We start from the raw sequence: 13,671 nt of genomic DNA, 5'->3' as shown, positions 1-13,671 counted from the left end.
TTGAGATGTATCCAATGCAAAAAAACTGATACACTACATGACCAAAAGTATGTGGACACCTGCTCATCGAACATCTCATTCCAAAGTCATGGGCATTAATATGGAGTTGGTCCCCCCTTTGCTGCTATAACAGCCTCCACTCTTCTGGGAAGGCTTTCCACTAGATGTTGGAACATTGCTGCGGGGATTAGGCCTGATTCGCAGTCGGCTTTCCAATTCATCCCAAAGGTGTTCGATTGGGTTGAGGTCAGGGCTCTGTGCAGGCCAGTCAAGTTCTTCCACACCGATCTCGACAAACCATTGGACCTCGCTTTGTGCCCGGGGGCATTGTCATGCTGAAACAGAAAAGAGCCTTCCCCAAACTGTTGCCACCAAGTTGGAAGCACAGAATCGTCTAGAATGTCATTGTATGCTGTAGTGTTAAGATTTCCCTTCAGTGGAACTAAGGGGCTTAGCCCGAACCATGAAAAACAGCCCCAAACCATTATTCCTCCTCCACCAAACTTTACAGTTGGCACTATGCATTGGGGCAGTTAGCGTTCTCCTGGCATCCGCCAAACCCTTGGCATTGTGCATGGTGATCTTAGGCTTGTTTGTGGCTGCTCGGCCATGGAAACCCATTTCATGAAGCTGCCGACAAACAGTTATTGTGCTGACGTTGCTTCCAGTGGCAGTTTGGAACTCGGTAGTGAGTGTTGCAACTGAGTTCAGATGATTTGTACGCGCTACGCGCTTCAGCACTCGGCGGTCCAGTTCTGTACCACTTCGTGGCTGAGCCGTTTTTGCTCCTAGACTTTTCCACTTCCCAATAACAGCACTTACAGTTGACTGGGGCAGCTCTAGCAGGGCAGACATTTTTCAAACTGACTTGTTGGAAAGGTGGCATCCTATGACGGTGCCACATTGAAAGTCACTGAGCTCTTCAGTAAGGCTGTTCTACTGCCAATGTTTGTCTATGGGGATTGCATGGCTGTGTGCTCGATTTTATACACCTGTCAGCAACAGGTGTGTCTGAAATAGCCAAGTCCACTCATTTGAAGGGGTGTGCACATCCTTTTGTATATATAGTGTATCTCTATCTTAAACTGACAGATTGTTATGGGGATTTCTTTATTATGCTAATTAGATTTCCGCGGGGTGTGGACATCAACCATAGGGGGTTAACTATCTAAGATGTGCCAAATAAAATATCTCCAGCTCGGGTATCCAACTATGCATTTGGTTTGCTAACTTGCTAGCTAAATGGCTAGCTTGCAAGATCAAGCTTGGTTACAGCAGAGACAATTAATCCCCTCCTGGATCAAGATCCCTACTGCTTACATTTGTTTTGTCCCCAAGAATTATAATAAAATGTTTTTTGTTGTTGTAGTTGTTTTGTTTGAAAAAAAAAATAGTGCCCCTTGTGTGCACCCCGGTAATACCATATACTCCCGTATCAGAAAAGGTAGAAAGGTATGAAAATCTGGATATCGCCTAACCCTAGTCAAGTTGTTTTTTCAGTATTACCATTAATTCTGAAAATATGTCTACAATCCAACTCATATTACATCATCCCTTTCTGACAGGCATGATGTGTAATTCAACATGGCGGTAACCCTGGTCTCCCTGCTGTTTCTCTACAGGTGTTTAAGGAGGAGGAGGAAGCAATCAAGGTGGACCTCCACGAGGGCTGTGGGAGGACAAAGCTCTTCTGGCTCATGGCTCTGGCCGACTCCAAGACCATGAAGGCCATGGTGGAGTTCAGGGAACACACGGGTAAGAGAACTTATTCAGATCCTTTTCTGGCCCTGTCAAGAAAAACCCCTTAGCTAGCCATTACCCCCTAGACACTTGTGTAGATCTGAGAGGGACTGGATAGATTTAAGCAATATGATGACATTTCCACCTAGCCTATTACCTTTCTAATTCTTTGCAATCATAAGAAGTCACCGACTGTCATGACTGTTAATAGCATCTGCCGTGTGATGTTTATGACAGAGTTATGTATTCCTTATGAGCCTTCTCTCGTGCGTAGCTAATGCTCTGCCTCTGTGTGCAGGGAAACCAGCCTCCAGCAGCTCAGATGCCTGCAGGTTCTGTGGCACCAGGAACGGCACCGAGCTCTCGGCCGTGGGCAGTGTCTGCTCTGACCCAGACTGCCAGGTACCAAACACTCACAACATCAGTCATAATGATCATAGTTCTGGATTGCATTGATAAAACTTTTTTCAAATTCAGGTGTTCAGAGCGCTAAACCTAATCCATGTACTTACCACCCACAACATCAGTCATAATGATCATAGTAACAGATTGGATCTATTAAAAGAGCTAGCTATAGTGTTCAAAACACTTAGGCCATACAAATGTAATGTAAAAAAAAAATGTATTATAGTTTTTGGGGTATTTTACCCCCTTTTACTCCCCAATTTCGATCTTGTCTCATCGCTGCAACTCCCCAACTTGCGCGGGAGGCGAAGGTCGAGTCATGCGTCCTCTGAGACATGACCTGCCAAACCACGCTTCTTAACACCCACCCGCTTAACCCGGTATGCAGCCACACCAATGTGTCGTAGGAAACACAGTTCAACTGACGACCGAGGTCAGCCTGCAGGCGCCCGGCCCGCCACAAGGCGTTGCTAGAACGCGATGAGCTAAGTAAAGCCCCCCCGGCCTAACCCGGACAACGCTGGGCCAATTGTGCGCCGCCCTATGTGATTCCCGATCACGGCCGGTTGTGATACAGCCCGGGAACGAACTCGGGTCTGTAGTGATGCATAGACCGCTGCACCACTCGGAAGGCCCCACAAATAAAATCATTTTTAAAGAGAGGTGAGCGAAAAAAAGAAAAAAAACATGTGGACCCTTTTGTTAAAATCCTATAACGACCTTAGTTCAACACCTAGCGACCTAGTACAGAAATTGTAGCCTCTTGGGGAGGCTAAAAGAGGCATAGTTCAACCATAATCAGAGAGGGAGTTCTGTATCTCTTTATTGGAAGCTTGAGAACATTATTTTTTCTATAATCGTGCAATTTATTGTTACAACTTTTCATATATGTATATATTTTTTATATTTCAGAAAAGTGAAAACGTGCATCCTTTAAACCAGGGGTGTCGAACATCCGGTCCACGAGGGGGCCCCCTCGTATACTTTAAAATGACTAAAACCAAATATAAACTGTGTAGAAATTATAATGGATCTACATTCATACAGTGTCCAGCTCGCTAATAATCACCTAAATGAAAGCTAGACAGTCAGGGACAATGTTGGGGAACATTATTTTTAAAAGTAGTTACAACATTACTTACTATGGAAAGAAACTGGTTACATTATTTTTGTGTTACCAAAAACAGAAAACCCTCATGTTGGTCATTCATTCCTATGCCCAGTAGAGGGGGCACACTACCTATGAATGGCTACCCTCTGTAGGTTTCTCAAACTTGGTCCTGGGTGTCCCCCCCCCCACCAATTTGTGCACAAATTTGTTTACATCCCTGTTAGTGAGCATTTCTCCTTTGCCAAGATAATCCATCCACCTGACAGGTGTGGCATATCAAGAAGCTGATTAAACAGCATGATCATTACACAGGTGCACCTTGTGCTGGGGATAATAAAAGGCCACTCTAAAATGTGCAGTTTTGCCACACTGAGGAGTATTTCTGTCTGTAATAAAGCCCTTTTTTTGGGAAAAACTCATTCCGATTGGCCGGGTCTGGCTCCTCAGTGGGTGGGCCTGGCTCCCAGGCCCACACATGGCTCGCCCCTGCCCAGTCATGTGAAATCCGTAGGTTAGGGCCTAATTTATTTATTTTAATATACTGATTTCCTTCTATGAACTGTAAATCAGTAAAATCTTTGAAGTTGTTGTATTTATATTTTTGTTCAATATACATTATTTAGTTTAATTATTTGCACACAAGTAAATACATATATAAAACCAACTGGGCACAGTAAAAGAAGAAGCTAAAATACAAGGGCAACTGGCTACCAGTGTTGTATTATTTTACACACAGATACGAACGGGGAACAGAGATTCTATGTAAAACTAGATTATAATTTATATTGTCTAATTGTAGTGACCTTTCCTTTATGTTTATGGCAAAGACGAGCTGGAGAAATGTACGTTCTTATCAACTGAGCCTAACTTGATCACCTACGCTGTTTGCTTTATTACCAGACAATAAATGGGGCACTTGCCTGAACCCGATGATCCTGTGTTTGTGCTTGAATCCTGCAAGTAGCGTCGGTTAAGATTCAAGGAGTAACATCTGTCCTTTTCTTCTACCAATTCAAAGTACTGTGAATACTTCCACGATAAAGGCTATTGTCTCTGTCATCTCGCTAGCTATCTATCTACTAGCTGCCATGCCAGCTACCCACCACAATGTTCGTGCAGAAATAGGAAGCAGGAACGTAGCCTAGGGGGAGGGATTGTTGTTTGACACCCCTGCTTTAAACATTAAATTACATTTGTATGGCCTTAGCTTACCTCATCTGCCACAATTGTGAAAACCCCAACTCGGTAATAATGATCATAGTAATGGATTTTCAAAGTGTCTAAACTTACCTTACCAGCCACCAGTGGGAAACACTCAACTTCACCTGGTTTAGGCTTGAGGTCCATTTCAATTCAGTCCATTCAATATATTGACATTGAAACTCAATATAAGAATTGAAAAGTGTAATTTATTTTAAATTGTACTATTCATTAATTTAATTCCTCGTCACTCACTCAATTGACCCTGACCCTGCTGTACAGTATTGCACTGCAAAGGGTGTTGCGATTTTAAATGCACTTTGAATAAAGTGGATTTGATTATATGTATTGGGTAAAGCGCATCATCTGACCCTCACTCCCCTCCATGCCCTCTGTAGGAGTATGCCAAGCTGGCGTGCAGTAAGACCCACACGTGCGGCCACCTCTGTGGCGGGGTGAAGAACGAGAAGAGCTGCCTGCCCTGTCTGCACGGCTGCGAGAAGAACACAGGCTGCCTGAAACAGGACGCCGACGACATGTGCATGATCTGCTTTACTGAGGCGCTCTCTGCCGCTCCCGCTGTCCAGGTACACTATACTCTACACAGAATTACATTTTATTTCACCTTTATTTAAGCAGGGAGTCATGCTGAGACCACATTCTCTTTTGCAGATGAGCCCTGCATGAACACATCAATGAACATCAAATTACACAATACATGAAAAGCAAACACAAAACACGAAAAGCAAAACACAATCATATGAAACAAACACATTCTTCAGTAAAAAGGCCCTCTAACATTGGCCTGAATTGCGCTAGAGGTACCAACAACCAACTTAAAGGAGTTTTGGAGATCTCCACTGAGTTAGGTAAATATGCTTAAAAATAAAATAAAAAATTGCCGATTTACGTAACTCGGTGGAGATGGAAGGGATCTCCAGGTTTAGCCATCCCTGATTCCGGGTCTGCGACCTTATATGTCTGAAGCTTAACAATTTTGTATTTGTATTTATTAAGGATCCCCATTATCTGCTGCCAAGGCAGCAGCTGCTCTTCCTGGGGTCCAGCAACATTAAGGCAGTTATATAGTCCCGTGTAGCTCAGTTGGTAGAGCATGGCGCTTGCAACGCCAGGGTTGAGGGTTCGTTTCCCACGGGGGGCCAGTATGAAAAAAATAAAATAAAAAATTATGCACTCACTAACTGTAAGTCGCTCTGGATAAGAGCGTCTGCTAAATGACTCAAATGTAAATGTAAATATACAATTTAAAATATTGCATGACATTACATTACATAACACTTTTCACAACACATTAAGTGTGTGACCTCAGACCACTACTCTACTACCACATATCTACAATACAAAATCCATGTGTACGTGTGTGTGTATAGTGCGTTAACAATGACGTAAGGTACGGCAGAAGTTTATGCAAGAGGGCTTTATAGACAAAAAGAGCATAATGCATTGATCTATGAGACGTCAAAGAGGGCCAGCCTACTTTCTAATGCAAAATGCGAAATGATGTGTAATGAACCTATCGCCCTTACTAAAGGGAAATGCGCTATGATAAACTGCGTCCAATGGCTTCAATACTGTGGTAACTGTATTTACAGTATATAGATGAAACAAATACTATTATTGATAGTATTATATTGTATCTCTATGATACTAGCTTGAATCAGACAGGGACTCGCACCTGGGTTAAATTAGTATCTGTTTTCTTTCAAATACTTTTGAGTGTTTTTTTTGCCTGCCTGGAGTGCAAGATGGGTGGAATTTGAACTTGTGGGACTATTATATTGGTTTCAAAATAATACAAATACTATTTGAACCAAGGATTCTTGTTTGTCTTTAGGCCACAGATGTGTTCAAGGTCAGGTTCCAAAGGTTCTGTGTGTGGTTCTGTTCTGTTCCTCAGCTGGACTGCAGTCACGTGTTCCACCTCCAGTGTACCCGTCGTGTTCTTGAGAACCGCTGGCTCGGGCCCAGGATCACCTTCGGCTTCATGTCCTGCCCCATCTGCAAGGTACTATTCAACTTATGTAGCCCCACCCACTTGACCTGAGCCATTTCGAAAGCGGTTGTCTTTCAACATCCGGCCCATTGACACACAAGCAAAACCATAATTAAATATGAGCTAAATGTCTCATTTCCACGTAGTATAAGCACTTGGAAACCAACGTTAGCATAATTAGCATTCCCATAGACTTAACATGGCGGGTTAGCTAGACTAGCTTATTAGACTGTATCTGATGGTCGTTATCCATACAGGCTGTATTCCTTTTCAATCGAAGATCAATGCTTGAAAGGGCAATGTTGTTAGACACAGAATACCAATGGGAATAGAGAAACAGTGCTGAAATGTTTTTATGTAGATAACATGAGGATATTTGCAATCTGTTGTGCTACAAAGTTAACTAGCTAACCCGCCATTTTGAGTCTATGGGAATGCAAATTATGCTAACGTCGGCTACCGAGTGGTTATACTACTTGAAAACGCACGTTTACATTTTTTCAATATTTTTTCTGATAAAAGCAATTGATGAAGGCTAGAACATGAAGGTTTAAACAGTTACTTAAATAAAATTTAGTTTTTAATAGTGAACAAGCGTTGAGCCTTGTCTTTTTCAATAACATTTCTCACCAGATAATTACCATATCATTCAAATGATGTGCAAGTTATTTAATTATTTTGACAAATGTAATTTATATCTAACAACATCACCAGCTGTGTGTCAATGCGCCGGAAGTTGAAAGACAACCGCAGAAAATTGTCTGCGCCCTTGTTGCCAGGCTATGGTGGATATAAACCAATCTCCAGCAGTGGCCCCCTGGAACATCTAGTAATACACAGCTTCAAATATGGTCTAGAACGGCAGTAGTGGGAGAACATCCCACCCATTTTCATTGGTTTATCTTCCATCTAGCCCCTCATAAATGCACTAAGTATGGATTTAAATCTGTTTATTGTTTCGCTGGTTTAGTTCACCAGTTTGGTTGCTTTGTATAGAGGGCTGGCCCCTTTTCAGGTTTTTAGTCTGTTTTACTGAAATGTACTTGTCACTAGTCTTGCACACCAGGCATTTCTAGCCGTGTGTTTAGCAAAAAATAATAACTGACAGTGGTTTGAACTAACTAACATTGTGCCAACCGAGTTAAGAAAGGAGAGAGAATTGACTCAGACTCTTACCTGACTGGGCTGTTTTTCCTCCCAGAACAAGATTAACCACTCGGTCATCAAGGACCTGCTGGACCCTATCAGGGAGCTGTTTGAGGACGTACGGAGGAAGGCTCTGATGAGGATGGAGTACGAGGGGCTGCACAAGAGCGAGGCCATCACCATGCCCGGTGCCCGCTTCCACAACGACCCGGCCGGCTTCGCAATGAACCGATACGCCTACTACGTCTGCTACAAGTGCAAAAAGGTAGGCACTAGGGGTGTAACGGTTCACCAAACCAATGGTTTGGTACATATTGCGGTTTTAGGGTCACGTTTCGGTTACGATACACCAGGAAAATGAAATGCCAACAGTTACTGTAGGTAATTTTTGTTTATCTAAGAAAATGATTACATATATGATCATGAGTCATATAAAGCCTGATAAGAAAACATACGATTACTCATCAACAACACTAAAATAAAGTGCAATATGCGTGTGCCATCAATATGTAGACATGGCTCAGACATTGTGTAGGCCTATGCTATAATGTTTTCTTACAAAGAGAAAAATAGGCGCACTTGTGTGACTCTGTCATAAAGGGGGCGTGTCTGTAGCACGGTACTTCTCATTTCCCACTCTGTGGTAATGTGACGGGCTGTCACTGTAAAGTAGCTCTCTGTAGCCATGGCGGTCCATCCATCTGTAGAAAGTGCAAAACAGGGTGCATTGGCCAATTCATTGACAACGTTGGCTTTAGCTTGCTTATATAGAGCGGGTACTACCTGTTTGCTGAAATGCGTGCGAGAAGGCAAAGTGCGTAACGCGGCTCTAGCACTTTCACAAGCTTATTCTTCTCAACCATCGAGAATGGGCGCATATCCGCGGCTATAAACATGTTCATGTTTTGTATTGATATGTGTATTTGTATTGTGCAGGGCTCCTTTGAAAAAGAGACTTGGTCTCAATATGACACCCTGTTAAAATAAAGGTTAATAAATAAAGATCTAATCACATTTTATTTGTCACATGCGCCGAATACAACAGGTGTAGACCTTACCGTGAAATGCTTACTTACAAGCCCTTAACCAACAATGCAGTTCAAGAAAGAGTTAAGAAAAAGGTAAAAAAGAATAAAAAATAACACAATAAAATAACAATAACGGTACCGAGTCGAGGTAATTTAATAAATACCTATCGCTCTTGTAATTTCTTTGGCCCGGTCAGAATCAGCTTGCGAAGGGCTGCTTGAATGCAGAGAGGAGACTAAGTTGTGTTTTTTATTTTTTTCTCCTTTGTTAGGAATACTGTGTTGATGTCGGCGTAAACGTCTCAACATGTTTGAGGTGTTGGCAGCTGCGTAGGCTATTCTAGTTGAGCAGTGGCAATATACTCTCTCTGTCTATCTCCGTTGTAATCTACTGGGAAGCCAAAATGTTCCCAAACTGGAGATTTAAACGATGATGGAGAATCCTCCTGGTTTATCGACCCCACCAGTCGCCATCGTACAGAACTAGTTCCCGGCTGCACAAAAGGACAGTTTGAAATGTGCCAATTAAAGATTTGAATTTTGATTACAACGTACACATAGGCTCTAGTTGTTTTAACGGAATAGCCTGAAATGTTTTTTGAGCTCAGATTTACTCAAGAGGCATACAGCGCAGCTGGTATAGCCTATAGGCCTAGTGTTTTTATAAAAATGTATTCACAGTGTGGACCGAACCGAGGTCCCCGTACCGAACGGTTTGGTATGAATACGCGTACCGTTACTCCCCTAGTAGGCAGAATTCTGGGGCGTATTCATTAGGCCGATTCTGTTGCAAAATGTTTCTTAAATGGAAGAAAACTAAATGAAACAGAGGTTTTAGTTGCAAAACTGGATGTATACTTAATTAGTGGTGTTTATGGATTTAATACAATTTGTGGACAGAATGGGTCCCACTTTAAATGACGTTCAGCTTATAAAGGCTTCTTAAAGCCTTCATAATGCCTTCATATGTTACAAAGCATCTATAACCGTATGTCATGCTTTAAAAAGGGTTCATAAATGTGGCATAACTGTGTGACACAATCACCAATGTCAAATGTGACATAACCCTTTATAAAGGGTTGACATGTTCTGCTGAAGGATGGAATACACTCTAAAGTGATGTCATGTTAGTCACATTACATTAAAATCACATTTTAAGATAAATTGTGGAAATGGCCATAATTATGACTTTTTTACTATGTTAAATAACACTAATATGTGAGAACAATATTTTCTGTGAAGAAATGTTTAATTTTGGCGTTATAATAAGGTTGGTAGCAACATGTTGCAGCTCAAGTCGACCACAAAATCCACAATGCAATGCTCTCTCTATGGGCTGGCTAGCTAACTAGCAAACGTAGCTACACACAATAATACCAAAGACAATATCAGCATGTGAAGTAGCTAGTTACATTGACATTACATTTTCGTCATTTAGCAGACGCTCTTATCCAGAGCGAAATTGGTGCATTCACCCTATGATAGCCAGTGGGACAACCACTTTACAATATATATCTTTTTTTGGGGGGGTGGGGTAAGGGGGGGTAGAAGGATTACTTTATCCTATCCCAGGTATTCCTTAAAGAGGTGGGGTTTCAAGTGTCTCTGGAAGGTGGTGAGTGACTCCGCTGTCCTGGCGTCGAGAGGGAGCTTGTTGCACCATTGGGGTGCCAGAGCAGCGAACAGTTTTGACTGGGCTGAGCGGGAACTGTGCTTCCGCAGAGGTAGGGGGGCCAGCAGGCCAGAGGTGGATGAACGCCCTCGTTTGGGTGTAGGGACTGGTCAGAGCCTGAAGGTACGGAGGTGCCGTTCCCCTCACAGCTCCGTAGGCAAGCACCATGGTCTTGTAGCAGATGCGAGCTTCAACTGGAAGCCAGTGGAGTGTGCGGAGGAGCGGGGTGACGTGAGAGAACTTGGGAAGGTTGAACACCAGACGGGCTGCGGCGTTCTGGATGAGTTGTAGGGGTTTAATGGCACAGGCAGGGAGCCCAGCCAACAGCGAGTTGCAGTAATCCAGATGGGAGATGACAAGTGCCTGGATTAGGACCTGTGCCGCTTCCTGTGTAAGGCAGGGTCGTACTCTGCGAATGTTGTAGAGCTTGAACCTACAGGATCGGGTCACCGCCTTGATGTTAGCGGAGAACGACAGGGTGTTGTCCAGTGTCACGCCAAGGCTCTTTGCACTCTGGGAGGAGGACACAACGGAGTTGTCAACCGTGATGGCGAGATCATGGAACGGGCAGTCCTTCCCCGGGAGGAAGAGCAGCTCCGTCTTGCCGAGGTTCAGCTTGAGGTGGTGATCCGTCATCCACACTGATATGTCTGCCAGACATGCAGAGATGCGATTTGCCACCTGGTTATCAGAAGGGGGAAAGGAGAAGATTAATTGTATGTTGTCTGCGTAGCAAAGATAGGAGAGGCCATGTGAGGATATGACAGAGCCAAGTGACTTGGTGTATAGCGAGAATAGGAGAGGGCCTAGAACTGAGCCCTGGGGGACACCAGTGGTGAGAGCACGTGGTGCGAAGACGATTCTCACCACGCTACCTGGTAGGAGCGACCTGTCAGGTAGGACGCAATCCAAGAGTGAGCCGCGCCGGAGATGCCCAACTTGGAGAGTGTGGAGAGGAGGATCTGATGGTTCACACTATCAAAGGCAGCAGACAGGTCTAGAAGGACGAGAGCAGAGGAGAGAGAGTTAGCTTTAGCAGTGCGGAGAGCCTCCGTGACACAGAGAAGAGCAGTCTCAGTTGAATGACCAGTCTTGAAACCTGACTGGTTTGGATCAAGAAGGTAATTCTGAGAGAGATAGCAAGAGAGTTGGCTAAAGACTGCATGCTCAAGAGTTTTGGAGAGAAAAGAAAGAAGGGATACTGGTCTGTAGTTGTTGACATCGGAGGGATCGAGTGTAGGTTTTTTGAGAAGGGGTGCAACTCTCGCTCTCTTGAAGACGGAAGGGACATAGCCAGCGGTCAAGGATGAGTTGATCAGCGAGGTGAGGTAAGGGAGAAGGTCTCCGGAAATGGTCTGGAGAAGAGAGGAGGGGATAGGGTCAAGCGGGCAGGTTGTTGGGCGGCCGGCCGTCACAAGTCGCAAGATTTCATCTGGAGAGAGAGGGGAGAAAGAAGTTAAAACATAGGGTAGGGCAGTGTGAGCAGGACCAGCGGTGTCATTTGACTTAACAAACGAGGATCGGATGTCATCAACCTTCTTTTCAAAATGGTTGACGTAGTTAGCTGTAAAATCGCCTAAACAAACTGCACTATCAATTTAGGAGTTTATAATCTCACCATGTTCAACCGGCAGATATACTTTTGAGGAGATGGGAAACATTGCCCATGCTACGTGAAAGGGCCGCACGGTGCATTCTGGGCAATGCTGGGACAAGGAGCGCTCTCCTTCAAGGAGCGAATGGGAGTCTATTGGGCACTAGCTCAAAAACGAAAAACATTAGCACGAATTTTGTCAACAAGAAATACAACCTTACAAATCTTTTCATAGATGTGAGATAATTAACTTGCTATCTGTAATATCGTATAGCTTTGGAATCGTGACATTACGTACTTTCGTGGAAAATTGACACGTTTCTCGACTTTGAGAAGGGATTGCGTGACAATTAGCTTTGCTACCGCGTGACGCAGCATGATAACGTCAAATCAAATTTAATTGGTCACATACACATATTTAGCAGATGTTATTGCGGGTGTAGCGAAATGCTTGTGTTCGTAGCTCCAACAGTGCAGTAGTATCTAACAATTCACAACAGTACACACAAATCTAAAAGTAAATGAATGGAATTTAGAAGGACGAGCTATGTCGGAGTGGCATTGACTAATATACAGTAGAATATAATACAGTTTATACATATGAAATGAGTAAAGCAGTATGTAAACATTATTGAAGTGACTAGTGTTCCATTATTAAAGTGACCAGTGATTCCATGTCTATGTATATAGGGCAGCAGCCTCTAAGGTGCAGGGTTGAGTAACCGGTTGGTAGCCGGCTAGTGATGGCTATTTAACAGTCTGAGGGCCTTGAGATAGAAGCTGTTTTTCAGTCTCTCGGTCCCAGCTTTGATGCAACTGTACTGACCTCGCCTTCTGGATGGTAGCGTGGTGCACATGCCGTGGCTCGGGTGGTTGATGTACTTGATGATCTTTTTGGCCTTCCTGTGACATCGGGTGCTGTAGGTGTCCTGGAGGGCAGGCAGTGTGCCCCCGGTTATGCGTTGGGCAGACTGCACCACCCTCTGAAGAGTCCTGTGGTTGCGGGCGGTGCAGTTGCCGTACCAGGCGGTGATACTGTTTCCTGAAGTCCACGATCAGCTCCTTTGTTTTGTTGACGTTGAAGGAGAGGTTATTTTTCCTGGTACCACTCTGCCAGGGCCCTCACCTCCTCCCTGTAGGCTGTCTCGTCATTGTTGGTAATCAGGCCTACTACTGTTGTCATCTGCCATCTTGATGATTGAGTTGGAGGCGTGGGTGGCCACGCAGTCATGGGTGAACAGGGAGTACAGGAGGGGGCTGAGCATGCACCCTTGTGGGGCCCCTGTGTTGAGGATCAGCGATGTGGAGGTGTTGTTTACAACCTTCACCACCTGGGGGCGGCCCATCAGGAAATCCAGGACCCAGTTGCACAGGGCGGGGTTCAGACCCAGGGCCCCGAGCTTCATGATGAGTTTGGAGGGCACTATGGTGTTGAAGGCTGAGCGATAGTCAATGAACAGCATTCTTACATAGGTATTCCTCTTGTCCAGATGGGATAGGGCAGTGTGCAGTGCAATGGCGATTGCATCGTCTGTGGATCTATTGGGGCGGTATGCAAATTGACGTGGGTCAAGGGTGTCAGGTAAGGTAGAGGTGATATGATCCTTAACTAGCAGTTCATGATGACAGAAGTGAGTGCTACAGGGCGATAGTCATTTAGTTCAGTTACATTTGCTTTCTTGGGTACAGGAACAATGGTGGACATCAAATCAAATTGTATTTGCCACATGTGCCAAATACAACAGTGAAATACTTACTTAC

General features: G+C 44.1%; 1 protein-coding gene across 1 annotated transcript in view; it reads left to right on the top strand.

The window, feature by feature from the left end:
- Positions 1 to 13,671, top strand: part of LOC311129664 (E3 ubiquitin-protein ligase MYCBP2-like) — a 319,573-nt gene that overhangs the window by 294,757 nt on the left and 11,145 nt on the right. Inside the window, exons 75-79 of the mRNA XM_084162035.1 lie at positions 1,623 to 1,755; positions 2,039 to 2,142; positions 4,855 to 5,043; positions 6,375 to 6,482; positions 7,672 to 7,881. Coding sequence (XP_084018161.1) covers positions 1,623 to 1,755; positions 2,039 to 2,142; positions 4,855 to 5,043; positions 6,375 to 6,482; positions 7,672 to 7,881 — 744 coding nt within the window. The remainder of the gene's footprint in view (positions 1 to 1,622; positions 1,756 to 2,038; positions 2,143 to 4,854; positions 5,044 to 6,374; positions 6,483 to 7,671; positions 7,882 to 13,671) is intronic.

The sequence above is a fragment of the Coregonus lavaretus genome (genome assembly GCF_964263955.1).
Source record: "Coregonus lavaretus genome assembly, chromosome: 5".
Taxonomy (NCBI): domain Eukaryota; kingdom Metazoa; phylum Chordata; class Actinopteri; order Salmoniformes; family Salmonidae; genus Coregonus; species Coregonus lavaretus.
Note: the sequence above shows the minus strand (reverse complement) of the source record. Positions and strands in the feature narration are given on the sequence as shown.